The following is a 14,583-nucleotide window of genomic DNA, read 5'->3' as shown; positions in this document are numbered from 1 at the left end:
TGGGAGATCATGGATAGAAGAGAACACAGTGTATCAAGAAGTTAGTTAATTCTTCATCTCTTTTTTCTTTCTTTTTTCTTAAATTGAAGTGTCCTTGACATGCAGTGTTATACTAGTTTCAGGTATACACCATAATGTTTCGACAATTCTGTATATTACACGATGCTCACTTCGATAAGTGTAGTTACCATCTGTCACCATACAACGTTATTACAGTATTATTGACTACATTCCCTATGCTTTACTTTAATTTTACCCATGAGATCATGACCTGAGCCGAAATCACAAGTCAGATTCTTAACTGACTGAGCCATTTAGGTGCACCCCCCCTTTTTTTGATGAGTCTTGCTAAAGGTTTGTCAATTTTGTATCTTTTTAGAGAACCAGCTCTTAGTTTCATTGATCTATTGTTTTTTAGCCCATTTCATTTATTTCTGCTTTGCTCTTTATTATTTCTTTCCTTCCACTGACTTTGGGCTTTGTTTTTCTTTTTTTAGTTCCTTTAGATTTAAGATTAGATTGTTTGAGACTTGTTTCTTGAGGCAGGCCCATATCTTTGTAAAGTTACCTTTTAGCTGCTGTTGCCATGTCCCAAATATTTTGAACTGCTGTGTTTCCATTTTTGTCTCCAGGTATTTTTTGATTTCCTCTTTGATTTCTTTGTTGATCTATTGGTGGTTTAGTAGCATGTTGTTTAGCCTTCGTGTGTTTGTGTGTATTTCTTCATTTCTTTATTATAGCACTTAACACTTTATATTGTAATTTATCTGCTTAAGTTCCTCAGTGCTGGCCAGTAGAACATATTGGACTGTACAGTGAGGTAGCTGCTAGCTATGTGTGAGTACTTTAAATGTGACTAGTGTTACTGAGAAATCAAATTTTAAATTTTATTTATTTTTAATTAGTTTAAATGTAAATAGTCACAACATAGATAGTGCATTAGATAGGTGAACTCCTCCACAGAGACTGCATGTTCTCTATCTTAGTGTCTTCAGAGTAAAGGCAATGCCCTAGTTATAATAATGCCTTAGCAAGTGTGAGGGATTTGTGTTAAAAGATATGTTTTAGGTGACAATGGCTGTTTTACTCCTAAAGGCAATCTAAGCTGGGCTAGTCAAATTTATCTCATATATTGATGTGTTAGTCAGCTCTTGCTGCACTAATGGTGTGTAACAAACAACCCTAATCTCTCAGTGCTATATTATAACAACAGAACTTATTTTTTGCTTGGTTATGACTTGGCTCTAGGTTGTGAATTGGGTCCAGGCCTGCTCCATGTGTTCAGGCATGATGTCTTAGTGGGGTGCCAAAATTTAAAAGGCCAAGCCAGACCTTGCAAGCACATTTAAAACCTCTGTTTGGGTGTGCCTGGGTGGCTTGGTCAGTTGAGTGTTCAGCTTTTGATTTTGGCTTAGGTCATGATCTCGGGGTCCTGGGATGAGCCCTACCTCAGGCTCCAAGCCCAGTTCAGAGTCTGCTTGTCCCTCTCTTTCCCTCTGCTTCTCCCCCAATTCATGCTCTCCCTCTCTCTCTCAGTTTCTCTCTCTCTCTCTCTCAAATAAATAAATAAAATCTTTAAAAATAAATTAAATTAAACCACTGTTTGTGTCACATTCATTCACATCGTGTTGACCAAAACAAGTCATGATTAAGCTCCAGTATGACGAGTGCAGAATCAATTTCTTCCCATGGAGGATGGGTAGAGAAGAGTGGATATTTACTAAGCAATAGCAGTAACCATAGGTGAATGCTGGTTTTCTTTTCCTTAGAGAAGTGGTTCTCATCTGGGGATGATTTTGCCCCATAGGAGACATTTGGTAATGTCTATAGATGTTTTTGATTGATACAACTGCTGGCATGGGGAAGATTGTGACTGACAGCTAGTGGATAGAGGCCAAAGATGCTGCTAAATACCCTATAATGCACAGGGTATCCCCTGCCCCTGAAAGAATTATCCAGTGCACACTATCATTAATGCTCAGGTTGAGAAGACTTGCCATAAAATAGTAGTTCTAAAATTTTAGCATGCATCAGAATCATCTATAGGATTTATTAAAATACAGACTCTCAAAGGGGTTAACTCTGAAAGTTTCTGATGTAGTTCTAGAATTCCTAACAAGTTCCCAGATGGCAGTGGTGCTGCTGGTCCAAGGACCATACTGTGAGAACCACCGCTTTAAGAATCAGTACATCATACAAAAGTTTTTTTCTGGATAATATCATTTGTGTGCATTATCATGGTACTTGTTAAAGCACTTATCACAAATTGGTCTTTTAGTTCTTTCGTTTGGAATAGAAGAATCGAGGTATAATACTGAGTGGGAAGCTTTGGAAAAGAAGTTTACTCTATGAGTCATGGCATTGGCACGTAAACAGATGTTTATAAAATGTTCTGTTTGTGAGATATATTTTGAAGAAGTAGAAGCTGATAATCATACTTAGTACTCCAGAGGTAAAGATTTAGACTGATTGGTTCTTGATGAGATTGCAGAGATTGCACCTACTTAGTTGTACTGCTGTAGTTTCCTAAGCAGTATCTTAGAAACAAATTTAAAATGATTAGTCTTGAGTTACAGGACATCTCTTATTCTGGGTAAGTTATTCAGGTTTTTTGTTTAATGTTTATTTTGCTTGTTAAGAACAAACACCATCTTATGAAATTCTTTGAGCTCACACAGGTAAAACTGTGAAATGAAGAGAAAGAAAAACTAGCTAAATAGCTAAAATAAAGTGTCAAAAGGTCTTTTAATCATAGAACATTTAATGGTGGAGCTCTTAAGGAAGAGTTGTATAACTGAGTTATCTTCTGTTAGGGAACTCATAAGCTGGTAAGAAGAAAAAGGTATTTAAAACTTAAGAATTCTTTATATTGGTAGCAAAACAACTTTTTATCTTATAACTTGCAGAAATAAATATTCTGGATTAGCCCTAAAAATAATGTATAAAGAAAGAATAGAAGCATGGTCTAAGGTAGCACTGTCAATAGGAGTATAATGCAAGTTGCATGGGTAATTGGAATTTTTCTAGTAGCTACATTAAAAAGGATAAATTGGTGAAATTAGTTGTAATATGTTTTCAATCCAATATAAGTAGACTTAATGAGATATTTTGTATTTCATACTAGTCTTTAAAAACCAATGTGTGGGGCGCCTGGGTGGCTCAGTCGTTAGGCGTCTGCCTTCGGCTTGGGTCATGGTCCCAGGGTCCTGGGATCGAGCCCCACATCGGGCTCCCCGCTCAGCGGGAAGCCTGCTTCTCCCTCTCCCACTCCCCCTGATTGTGTTCCCTCTCTCGCTGTGTCTCTATCAAATAAATAAATAAAATCTTTAAAAAAAAAAAAAAAAAAACCAATGTGTATAGCAAATCTAAAGTTGAACTAGCTATATTTCAAGTGTTCAGTAGCCACATGTGGCTAGTGGCTACCATATTGTACAGCACAGATCCAAGAGTTACAGAGTGAGTAATGGAGGAGCTCAGTTTTTATATTTTAAGAAGATTTTCTTTGGGGCAATAGAAAGCTATTTTTCGAACATTTGCCTTGGTCACTGTCTGAATTCAGACCATCATCACTTGCAATGGCTTACCATGGCATTCTCCTTTCCTGACATTGAAGAATCTATCTGAAGACCCTGATCTGATTATTTCCTGATCATATGACTTACCTACTAAAAATTCTTCAGTAGGTTGGTGTATTTTTCAAGACAATTTATACTTCATCTCTTAGTGCACTAGAGTCTGTATGATCTGACTCCTTTCATATGTCTCTGACTCATTTCCTGATTTAATCCAAAGTGTATAGCCTTAGCTCCCAAAAGGACCTACCTTTGTTTGCTATAGATTCCACTTTTCTTTCCCCTTGCCATTACATGTTTTTCTCTTTACTGAATGCTCTTTAACTTTGCTCTTCTACCTCTTTACCTAGCTAACTCCTATTAGTACTTCAGAATACAATGCAAGGGGCGCCTGGGTGGCTCAGTCGTTAAGCATCTGCCTTCGGCTCAGGTCATGATCCCAGGGTCCTGGGATCCAGCCCCACATCGGGCTCCCTGCTCGGCGGGAAGCCTGCTTCTCCCTCTCCCACTCCCCCTGCTTGTGTTCCCTCTCTCGCTCTCTCTCTCTGTCAAATAAATAAATAAAATCTTAAAAAAAAAAAAATAGAATGCAAAAATTATTTTCTCTGGGAAGACCCCTCTCATTCACTAGTATATACTGTAAAGGCAGCATGTGCAAATTTAAGATACAAATCGCAGACTGGGGAGAGCATATTTGGATCACGTGGAACAGACATGGGGTTAATATCTATAATAGTAGAAGAGTTATAAAGCAATAAAAAGACCAAAGTACAGTGAAAATATAGGAGATTATAAATAGGTATTTTCTATGACAAAAAATATAAATGATCAATGAAAGTTTGAAATATAATTTTTCACCTATCAGGTTAGTAAATATGTGAAAGAATGATTGCATTTTAACATGAGTACACAGCAGAGCTGTCCAACAGAAATTAATGCAAACCACATATGTAATTTAAAATTATCTAGTACCCATATTAAAATTTAAAAAGGTACAATTAACTTTCATTATTTTGTCTCAGTATGTCCAAAATGATTTCAATATCTAATCAATATAAAAACTTATTAAATAGGGGTGCCTGGGTGGCTCAGTCATTAAGCATCTGCCTTCGGCTCAGGTCATGATCCCAGGGTCCTGGGATTGAGCCCCGCATCCGGTTCCCTGCTCAGCGGGAAGCCTGCTTCTCCCTCTCCCACTCCCCCTGCTTGTGTTCCCTCTCTCACTGTCTCTCTCTCTGTTAAATAAATAAATAAAATCTTAAAAAAAAACTTATTAAATAGATACTTAATATCTTTATACTATGTCTTCAAAACCTAGTGTAAAGATTTCAGAATACCCTAATTTTTACTAGTTACGTAGAGGAATAGGTGTTTTTGTACATTATTGGTGAAGATGCATTTTGGAGGAGAATTTGGCGATATTTATCAAATTAAAAATTTAAATGACCCAGGGTTCTATTCCTAGAAATCCATCCTCCAGAAATACTAATACGCACTTAAAGATTATAGATAGGTAGATGTTTACTGCAGTGTTGTTTTAACAGGAAAACATTGGAAACAGCCTAAATGTCCTCTAGGGTTTTCGTTAAATAATTATGATATTTCCAGACAGCGAGATACTGTATAACTTTTAAAAAATGTGGGAGCTGTTTAGGTTAACTGAGTTTTTATATGGGTTAGATAAATATTAACATAATATAATCATGTAAGATACTTAGAATGTGTCTGGCACATAGTAAATGTGATATCAGTGTTTGCTGCTATTATTATTAATTATTATTATTGTTATTGAAGAATCTTCTAGATAAGTGAAAAAGAAATGCAAAGTGTAGAACTTTGTAAGGTATGCCATTATTTATGTAGAGGGGAAAAAAGAATATATATGCATTTGCTTATATATGTGTACAGTGTTTGTGAAACAGTATGTAAAAAACTGATAACACTGATTATATTTGGAGAGGAAAACTAGATAGTGGGAGGGGGAATAGAGACTTCACAATGTTCTTTTTTCTACCTTCGGAATTTGATCCATGATGAATATAGTACTTAGTGAAAACATTAAAATGTAAATTAAATTTATTTCTCTTAAATATTTTTGAGAAATCCATACTTTACCATTAAGTTATTTCCATAATTAGTATGCATTATAATGATTTTAATCAAGAAAAAACAATACGGGATATTTTTACTTCAGTTATGTAGAATGGCTAGATGATATGAGATTCTGGGCAAATTTAATTTTTGATTAATCAGAAACACTTGGTTTCAAAATGCATATGACTTTTGAAAATATTTCTAAGTTGTCCTTTTTGTTGCCATAGAAAGATATATGGCATATTGGACTTAATAAAATCTGATTTTGCAGGACATGAGGATCATTCTTACTACCACCTTGTAGAAAGTGTAAAAAACTGGGTTTGAATACGTGCTGTCTTTAGAGTATATTTAGAAGACATTCTTTAAAAATTAAAGCCAACAACCAAGAACACTTGCCCTAATATAAACTTTTGTGTGCATATTCTAAGAGTTGAAGTCTGGTGAAGAGGATGGAAGAATTCTAGTTAATTTAAATTTTACAGTATTGACCATCCTATCTATCACATTTTCTAGACAAACGTGAATGGTAATTTTATATTTGGAATATATAGCTCTTTCTCGTTCATGAGAACTTACTGTTACTTGTGTTTTAGGATTTGGAGTGGATCAATTACGAGATGACAATCTTGAGACTTATTGGCAATCAGATGGCTCCCAGCCTCATTTAGTAAACATCCAATTCAGGTAATACATTTTTGGATTTTTTGATTTGTGTAGGTTAAGTGGACAAAGTGATCTACTTTATTTACATAAAGTTGAAAGAAATATAGAAATTATAGCGCAATGCATTTAACTCTGGTTTTTATAAGCCTTGAGATTATTTTTCTACTCCTTTAGATTGTGTTTTAAGTTTACTCAGTCTTGTCTTTTGTGAATTCTTTATAGTACTTTACATAGTTCCTTTTACAGAGAGATTTCTTAAATATACTTTTCATGTGATTTATTTTGGAAAAATATGCTTTGCTTATGACCCAAAGCAATGAATGCCTTCCTTAATGCATTGCATTAACTACATCTGGAGTGATAATAGTAAGTTCTTTAGGTATAGTCTATTCATGTAATTCTCAAATTTGTATTTCCATTTGGAAAAAAAATATTTTAATCTAGAACCTCTAAGGACAGTTTCAGGTTTGAAATGCTTACTTTCTCAGGGAAAGGAAAATTACCATATGGTTTTCAATTGCTTTGAATTTATTGAGATAGATGGAAACCAGCTAACTTGATTATCTTGCCCCATTTATATCATCTATTTTAACTTTTTTTTTAAAAGATTTTATTTATTTATTTTGACAGAGAGAGAGAGAGACAGCAAGAGAGGGAACACAAGCAGGAGGAGTGGGAGAGGGAGAAGCAGGCTCTCCGCCGAGCAGGGAGCCTGATGTGGGGCTCAATCCCAGGACCCTGGGATCATGACCTGAGGCGAAGGCAGACGCTTAATGACTGAGCCACCCAGGCGCCTGTATTTTAACATTTTATAGCATTGTATTTTTAGTTTGTTTTTCTTTTTCTTTTCTTTTTAAAAATGATTTTATTTTTAAGTAATCTCTACACCCAATGTGGGGCTTGAACTGCCACCCCAAGATCAAGAGTCGCACACTAAGTGCCGTTTTAGTATGTTTTTCTCACTGAGGGTACATATCAACAAATTTCTTTTTTCTTTTTTTTTTTAAGATTGATTTATTTATTTGAAAGAGAGAGTGTGCGAGCGAGCACACAGAGGGAGAGGGAGAAGTAGACTCCCTGCTGAGCAGGGAGCTCTCAGGACCCTGGGATCATGACCTGAGCTGAAGGCAGATGCTTAACTGACTGAGCCACCCAGGTGCCCCAGATCAGCAAATTTCTTATGAAAAAAACAGATAAGCATTTTACGCCTTCTGGGCTATCGGGTCTCTTTTGCGACTACTCAGACCATTATTGCATGAAAGCAGCCATAGGCAATGCACACTGGCTAAATTTAGCTATTCTAATTAAACTTTATCTTAAACGGGTGCCTGGGTGGCTCAGTCATTAAGCGTCTGCCTTCGGCTCAGGTCATGATCCCAGGGTCCTGGGATCAAGCCCCGCACTGGGCTCCCTGCTCAGCAGGAAGGCTTTTCCCTCTCCCACTCCCCCTGCTTGTGTTCCCTCTCTTGCTGTCTCTCTCTCTGTCAAATAAATAAATAAAATCTTTAAAAAAATAAATAAACTTCATCTTAAAAAAGTAGGTGATGGGCAGAGTTCACCTAGTGGGTTGTAGTATGCCAACTCTTGTCCTTGTGTACTAAATATGTACATACCAGAAATAAAAACAGCACCTAATATTTTTTAAAGACTTAAAATATCAGATACTTTGCTAAAATGCATTACCCATTCATTTCATTTAACCTTTACAGCTATTTTTATCCTTATTTTATTTTATTTATTTTATTTTTTTTTGCAAATTTCAAGAACTATCAGTTCTTTATTGGTGAAAACATGAATCCAAATGGCATGGTTGCTCTGCTGGACTACCGTGAAGATCGTGTGAACCCACATGTGATTTTCTTTAGAGATGGTTTAGAAATGGAAAAATGTTAACAAATTTGGCTTTTACTTTGGGTGTGTCACCTGTTGTCATACCTGGCTGTTGCTTTTCATCCACACAACACCAGGACTTAGACAAATGGGACGGATGTCATCTTGAGCTCTTCATTTACTTTGACCTTGACTTATTTGGAGCAGGGACATTGTTTTGTTTTGTTTTGTTTTAATTTTATTTTATTATGTTATGTTAATCACCATACATTACATCATTAGTTTTTGATGTAGTGTTCCATGATTCATTGTTTGCGTATAACACCTAGTGCTCCATTCAGTACGTGCCCTCTTTAATACCCATCACCGGGCTAACCCATCCTCCCACCCCCCTCCCCTCTAGAACCCTCAGTTTGTTTCTCAGAGTCCATAGTCTCTCATGATTTGTCTCCCCCTCCGATTCCCCCCCCTTCATTTTTCCCTTCCTGCTATCTTCTTTTTTTTTTTTTAACATATAATGTATTATTTGTTTCAGAGGTACAGGTCTGTGATTCAACAGTCTTACACAATTCACAGCACTCTCCATAGCACATACCCTCCCCAATGTCTATCACCCAGCCACCGCATCCCTCCCACCCCCCACCACTCCAGCAACCAATCTCATACTTAAAGAAAAGTTCCAAGTACAGTACAATTTTTTTCCCCTGAATTGTTTCAGAGTAAGTTGCCGATATATGTCTCAGCTCTCCAGAATCCTTTTTGTATGTCATTCCTATAAAGAAAGACATTCTCCTACATAACCACAATACATCCTTAGGAAATTAACACTGATACATTTAATTCTACAGCCCCATTCCTGTTCTACCAATTGTGCCCGTAAAGTTGAATCACAGGTTGAATTTGGTTGTCCCTTCTCTTTACTCTCCTTTAATCTGGAACATTTCTTCACTTTTTATTTGACTCGGCACTTTTGAAGATTATAGGCCAGTTGTTTTAAAGAATGTCCCTTAATTTCCATTTCTTTGATCTTCACGAGTAACTTCAGATTATACATCTTTAGGAAAAGTAGCACAGAAGTGATGTTCTGTGCTTGTCATTGTATCTTACTATTTGGGATACATGATTTGTATTTTGTCCCATTACTGATGATGTTTACTTCTATTATATGATTAAGGTAGTATCTACCAAACTTCTCCACTGAAAAGTTTCTTTCATTTTATTCAAAATTATTAATATCAGCATGGACTCAGAGTTTACTGTTTTACTTACCTGCTTTAAATCTGTTATTATCATCATTTGTGTCAGTGCTCAAATTGCCTCAGATTTGGCCAGTGGGAGGCCCCTCCAGTTGACACTATTACCTTTTGACAGTCTCTGTGATTATCTGAGCAATTTCTTTTGTTCTGGCACAATATTCTGTGCCCCATTTCTCTAAGATCGGGTGTATTGTAGTGGAGAATAGTAGTTAAAAACCAGATCTTGTGAGGTGCCTGGATGACTTGGTTGGTTAAGCATCTGACTCTTGATTTCAGCTCAGGTTGTGGTCTCAGGGTTGTGAGATCGAGCCCCACATCAGGCTCCCTGCTCAGCGGGGACTCTGCTCGAGTTTCTCTCTCTCCCTCTGCCCCTCCCCGCCTTGTGCACGCTCTCTCAAATAAATAGATCTAAAAAAAAAAAAGAGAGAGAAAGAAACCAGATTGATATATTGAGCACACCCAATACACCAGTTCTTGTATTGGGTGTGCTCATTGCTATGGGATGCTTCTATATCTGAGCCTTCTCAATAAGGGGATATATGTACATAACACATACACATACATACGTAAACATATTTACATCTGTATTTATTTCTCTGTCTTCACACATATACAAATCATAAATTCATACCGACACTTCCAATTCTAATCCAGAGTGAACAGGATTTATTCTAGTTTTTTCTCTTTCCATTGATAAACCCCTTCTTCATGAATGAGAACTTGGTTGGTTCTCTTATCCTTCCTTACTTATCTCATTAATCCCCCTGCATGTAACCGGTCTTCCATTTCTCTCATTGTCCCCTCCCGGACGGATACCCCTTCACCCCACCTAGGCTCTCAGTCTGTCCTGTGCTGTTGTCTTTTCACTCTCTCTGTACTTCCCTATTTGCAGATAACCTGGTCTGGGCCCTGGCATCTTACATTAGTCACTCCCTTGTGTGGGATGTTCTCTTCAGCTCACTTGGGCTTTGATTGCATGCCAGGCCACTTTTCTAACCCTTCTTGGCTCCAGAACCTCACTGCATGGTACGAATGCCCTCTTTTATCCCCCTTTGGGCTTGACACTCCGTAATAGGCTACCTTACAACATAGATGACTTCTCGCTCCACAAAGGCTCTTATATGCTGCATTGGGCCACCTTGTAGTGTGGATGTCTTCATCACCCCACTCAGGCTCTAACACGCCATACCTGGCTGCTCTCCTCTTCAAAAGTTCTGCTCACTTCCATATGGGCTCGAACTCTCTGTACTACACTTGCTCCCCTCCGCTGTGTGAATGCACTCCTCACTTTGAACAGCCTCCAATATCCCATTTTTGTGCACGTGCCTATCTTGCTTGGTTCTTTCTAATAGCTTTAGGATTAAATCATTCAGAAAGGGGAAGCGCTTTTTATATAAAAAATAAAGGAGGTTCTTTTTTATATAAAAGTTTTGTATTTCTTAAAATGGTTTTTAAAATCAAAATGATATTGAACGCTCGTCCCTGTATTAGTGGATAGTAAACTATTATATTTCAAATAGATGAAATAGTAATAAATTATAATTCTACACTTAATCCGCATCCCTCTGCCCCCCTTTTCAAAAAAAAAATCAAGCTCAAGATGGGAAAGGAGGACAAAGCAAGAAGTGCAAAAGATCTTTAGTAATTTTGGTTGACAGTAAATTTAATCTTAGTTAACAGTGTGATGTGGCTGCTGGAAGAACTAATATGACCTTAGGATGCAGTAATGGAAGCATAAAGCCTAGGAAGACCTCCTGTGTATCCTGTTCCATTTTGGCTTTCCCCTCTAACACTGATAAAGAAAGCTAGAGTGTGCTCAGAACAAAGGGGTAGAATGATTAGGGAATTGAAAACAAACCATGTAATAAAAAAACTGGGAACATATAGTCTGCTGAAGACTTTGGGGGTTTTCTTCACATAATTGGAGGGATTTATACTTTGTGGAGGATTAAATTTCTTTTGTGTGACCTCATAAGAAAAAACTGTCCAAAAGATGGGAGTTACACAGATGGGAGTTACAATTATGGCTTTATAAGGAAAACTTTTAAAAATCAGAACTGATCGGGCACCTGGGTGGCTCAGATGGTTAAGCGTCTGCCTTCCGCTCAGGTCATGATCCCAGGATCGAGCCCCACATCAGGCTCCTGGCTCAGCAGGGAGCCTGCTTCTCCCTCTGCCTCTCTCCCTGCTCATGCTCTCTCTCTCTGTATCTCTGTGTCTCAAATGAATAAAAAAAAAAAAAAAAACATAAAAAAATCAGAACTGATCAAAGATAATGTAGTGATTTACCTATCAGAAAAATTTTGAATCTCGGTATTTACCTGGTACAGATGGTTAGATCATTTGACCCTCTCAGCTCATTTTTAGCCCTTCGGGCTTATGATTCTGATTATGTGTAATTAAAATACGTTATTTTTTACTTTGCTATATGTTCGCTCTGCTACTTTGTGAAATAGCTTTAAATGTTAGAATATTTCTAAATTCAGGAATAGACACACTAGCAACTGAAGTGTCATGTAGGGTTCATGCATTCAACATCCATTTTTTTTTTTAAAGATTTTATTTATTTATTAGTGATCAAAAGAGAGAGAGCAAGAGAGTATGAGCCGGGGGGAAGCAGAGGGAGAGAGAGAAGCAGACTCCCTGCTAAGCAGGCAGCCCAACACAGGGCTCCATCCCAGGACCCTGGGATCATGACCTGAGCCCAAGGCAGATGCTTAACCGACTGAGCCACCCAGGGGCCCCTCAACATCTACTTTTATTTGGAAAACTTTCTTATTTCTCTGCTTTTCTTTAGAGGAATGTACTGTTCTACAGCCACGCCAGAAATTTACAAAGAAATAATCTTCATGAAAATTTGAATAAGATTTAAAACTGTTTACCTGTTAAATAAATAAAGAGAAAAGACTCACCCACCAAAAGAGAGAATCTCAGCAGTTAGGGAAAAAATGCTAAGGCAAAGAGGGGGAAGGGTCATATAGCCTAAGAAAATGAAATATCCTTTGAGTGGATAGTGCTGTAATTAAATGGAAAATAGGGAAGTTTTTTGCCTTTTCTGTTTGTAAAGGCAGTACTCTTGGGAAGAGTTTCAAAATTTGTTAATAATTGTCAAAAAATTAGAGTGTAGTTTAATATGGAACATTTAAAGTACATACCAGTTTAAAAGGGTAAGTACTAAAATATTAAGCTGAGCAGGAACAAAATAAAATTTCTGCTTGTGTTTGGTCTGCCTTCATCAAAATTTCTGCAAATTTTATTAAATGTGATCTTGCCCTTTTTATCATTATGATAAAAAATATATGCCATTCATACTTATACACCATTTACAATGATTTTCATGTCATGAAGAAATTTATTGAAATAGTGAAGAACAGAAGAATGTTAAGTAAAATACTGAAAGTTATACTGGCTTGTTTTGTTTTGAAGAGAAAGGTTGATAGTTTAACAGTGAGATAAATGATAATTAAAAAAAAAATCAGGATTTCCTAGAATCTAGTTGAAGGAGAACATTGGTAGTCATAAATTCCATTATCATTTAAAACATTGAACAAAAAGAACTTTATAAATTTAATAATACCATTCATACACATACATATCAATACATGTATGGCTATAAATTGATTAAGTCAAATCATACAAATTAGTTTCCCCACTTCCCCAAATTGCTGACTGTTCATAACTTTTATGATTTAGAAAATTTTATAAAGTCTGTACTTTTTGCTCCATCACCTCTGTTGATTAGTTTTAGGTTTGTAAACCATACCCGTTAACAGGTGAACACCAGGACCTAGCTCATGGCAGCACTGTAGTTTCAGCACTTAGACATCTTTGTTAAAAAGCATTTGTACAGGGACACCTGGGTGGCTCAGTCGTTAAGCGTCTGTCTTCAGCTTAGGTCATGATCCCAGGGTCCTGGGATCAAGCCCTGCATCAGGCTCCCTGCTTAATGGGGAGCCTGCTTCTCCCTCTCCCACTCCCTCTGCTTGTGTTCTCTCCCTCACTCTCTCTCTCTCTCTGTCAAATAAATAAATAAAATCTTAAAAACAAAAGCATTTGTACAGTTATTGAATAGTTTATTGCATTTTTTATTTTCAAAAAGTAGAGCAAATGGAAAAATCAAAGTGCTGATGTCATTAAAAAAATAATAGGTACTAAGCTTATTAATAATTTAAGACAATTGCAACTATAGTAGAAATTGTTAACCTCAACCAGATATTTATTGGACTTTACCAGTCAACTACACATTGAATTATGAATGAAAAAAATTAAAGGAAATGTTAGAAATTTATTGTCAAAGATTATGACTAAAATATGTGATGTAATTTAGGATTGGATAACTTTTTTTAGCTCTTATGAACTGACTTTCATATGTAAGACCCGTGTTCAACTTTCTTCCATTTGCTTTCCATATGTGTGTTCATGAGTACTTTATGTACTGAAGAAAGGACTTTGTGTATTGAAAAAAAATTATATTACAAATAAGCTTGAAAGAGGTTCAGTGTGGACTTTATGCACTTGACCCTTAAACAACACAAGGGGTGAGGAGCTCCCCTGCACAGTTGAAAATCCACCTGTAACTTTTGAATCCCCCAAAACTTAACTACTAATAGCCTGCTATTGACTGGAATCCTTATCGATAATATAGATTATTAAAACATATGTGTATTATATACTGTATTCTTACAATAGTAAAGTAGGCTAGAAAAAAAATGTTATTAAAATCATAAGGAAGAAAAAATATATAGTGCTGTACTGTATTTATTGAAAAAAATCTAAGAATAAGTGGACCTGCACGGTTTAAACTCATGCTGTTCAAGAGTCAGCTGTATTTTGTTAAGATGAAACAAATATTCGACTCCTTAGATATTATTCCCTTCACAGAGAAAATAAGCAACTTTTAATTCTTGTAACAGTTTCTTAGCAACTTGAGCATGTAGATTTTAGGAATAATTGGTATGTATTATTAATGTGTCAAGATGGATTTGAAGTATATAATAACAAAGTACCATTTACTTTTATACCTCATTGTTCTTTTTAATTAGGGGCAAGTTCTTTCTTGCCCTGGATGAGAACTTTGTAGGAAATAGGTATGACATTTTTGGGTAATATATACAGTTCTCTGTTCATTTCAAATAGCAAAACAGACTAGAAATTAAAACATTCCA

At 36.4% G+C, this 14,583-nt stretch overlaps 1 protein-coding gene across 3 annotated transcripts in view; it reads left to right on the top strand.

The window, feature by feature from the left end:
• ANAPC10 (anaphase promoting complex subunit 10) overlaps window positions 1-14,583 on the top strand; it is a 255,496-nt gene that overhangs the window by 14,904 nt on the left and 226,009 nt on the right. For all 3 annotated transcript variants that reach the window (XM_078069273.1, XM_078069271.1, XM_078069272.1), the window contains exon 3: window positions 6,263-6,353. In XM_078069273.1, the coding sequence (XP_077925399.1) occupies window positions 6,263-6,353 (91 nt within the window). The remainder of the gene's footprint in view (window positions 1-6,262; window positions 6,354-14,583) is intronic.

The sequence above is a fragment of the Halichoerus grypus genome, chromosome 3, assembly GCF_964656455.1.
Source record: "Halichoerus grypus chromosome 3, mHalGry1.hap1.1, whole genome shotgun sequence".
NCBI classification, from domain to species: Eukaryota; Metazoa; Chordata; class Mammalia; order Carnivora; family Phocidae; genus Halichoerus; species Halichoerus grypus.
This window is presented reverse-complemented; position numbering and strand designations above follow the sequence as displayed.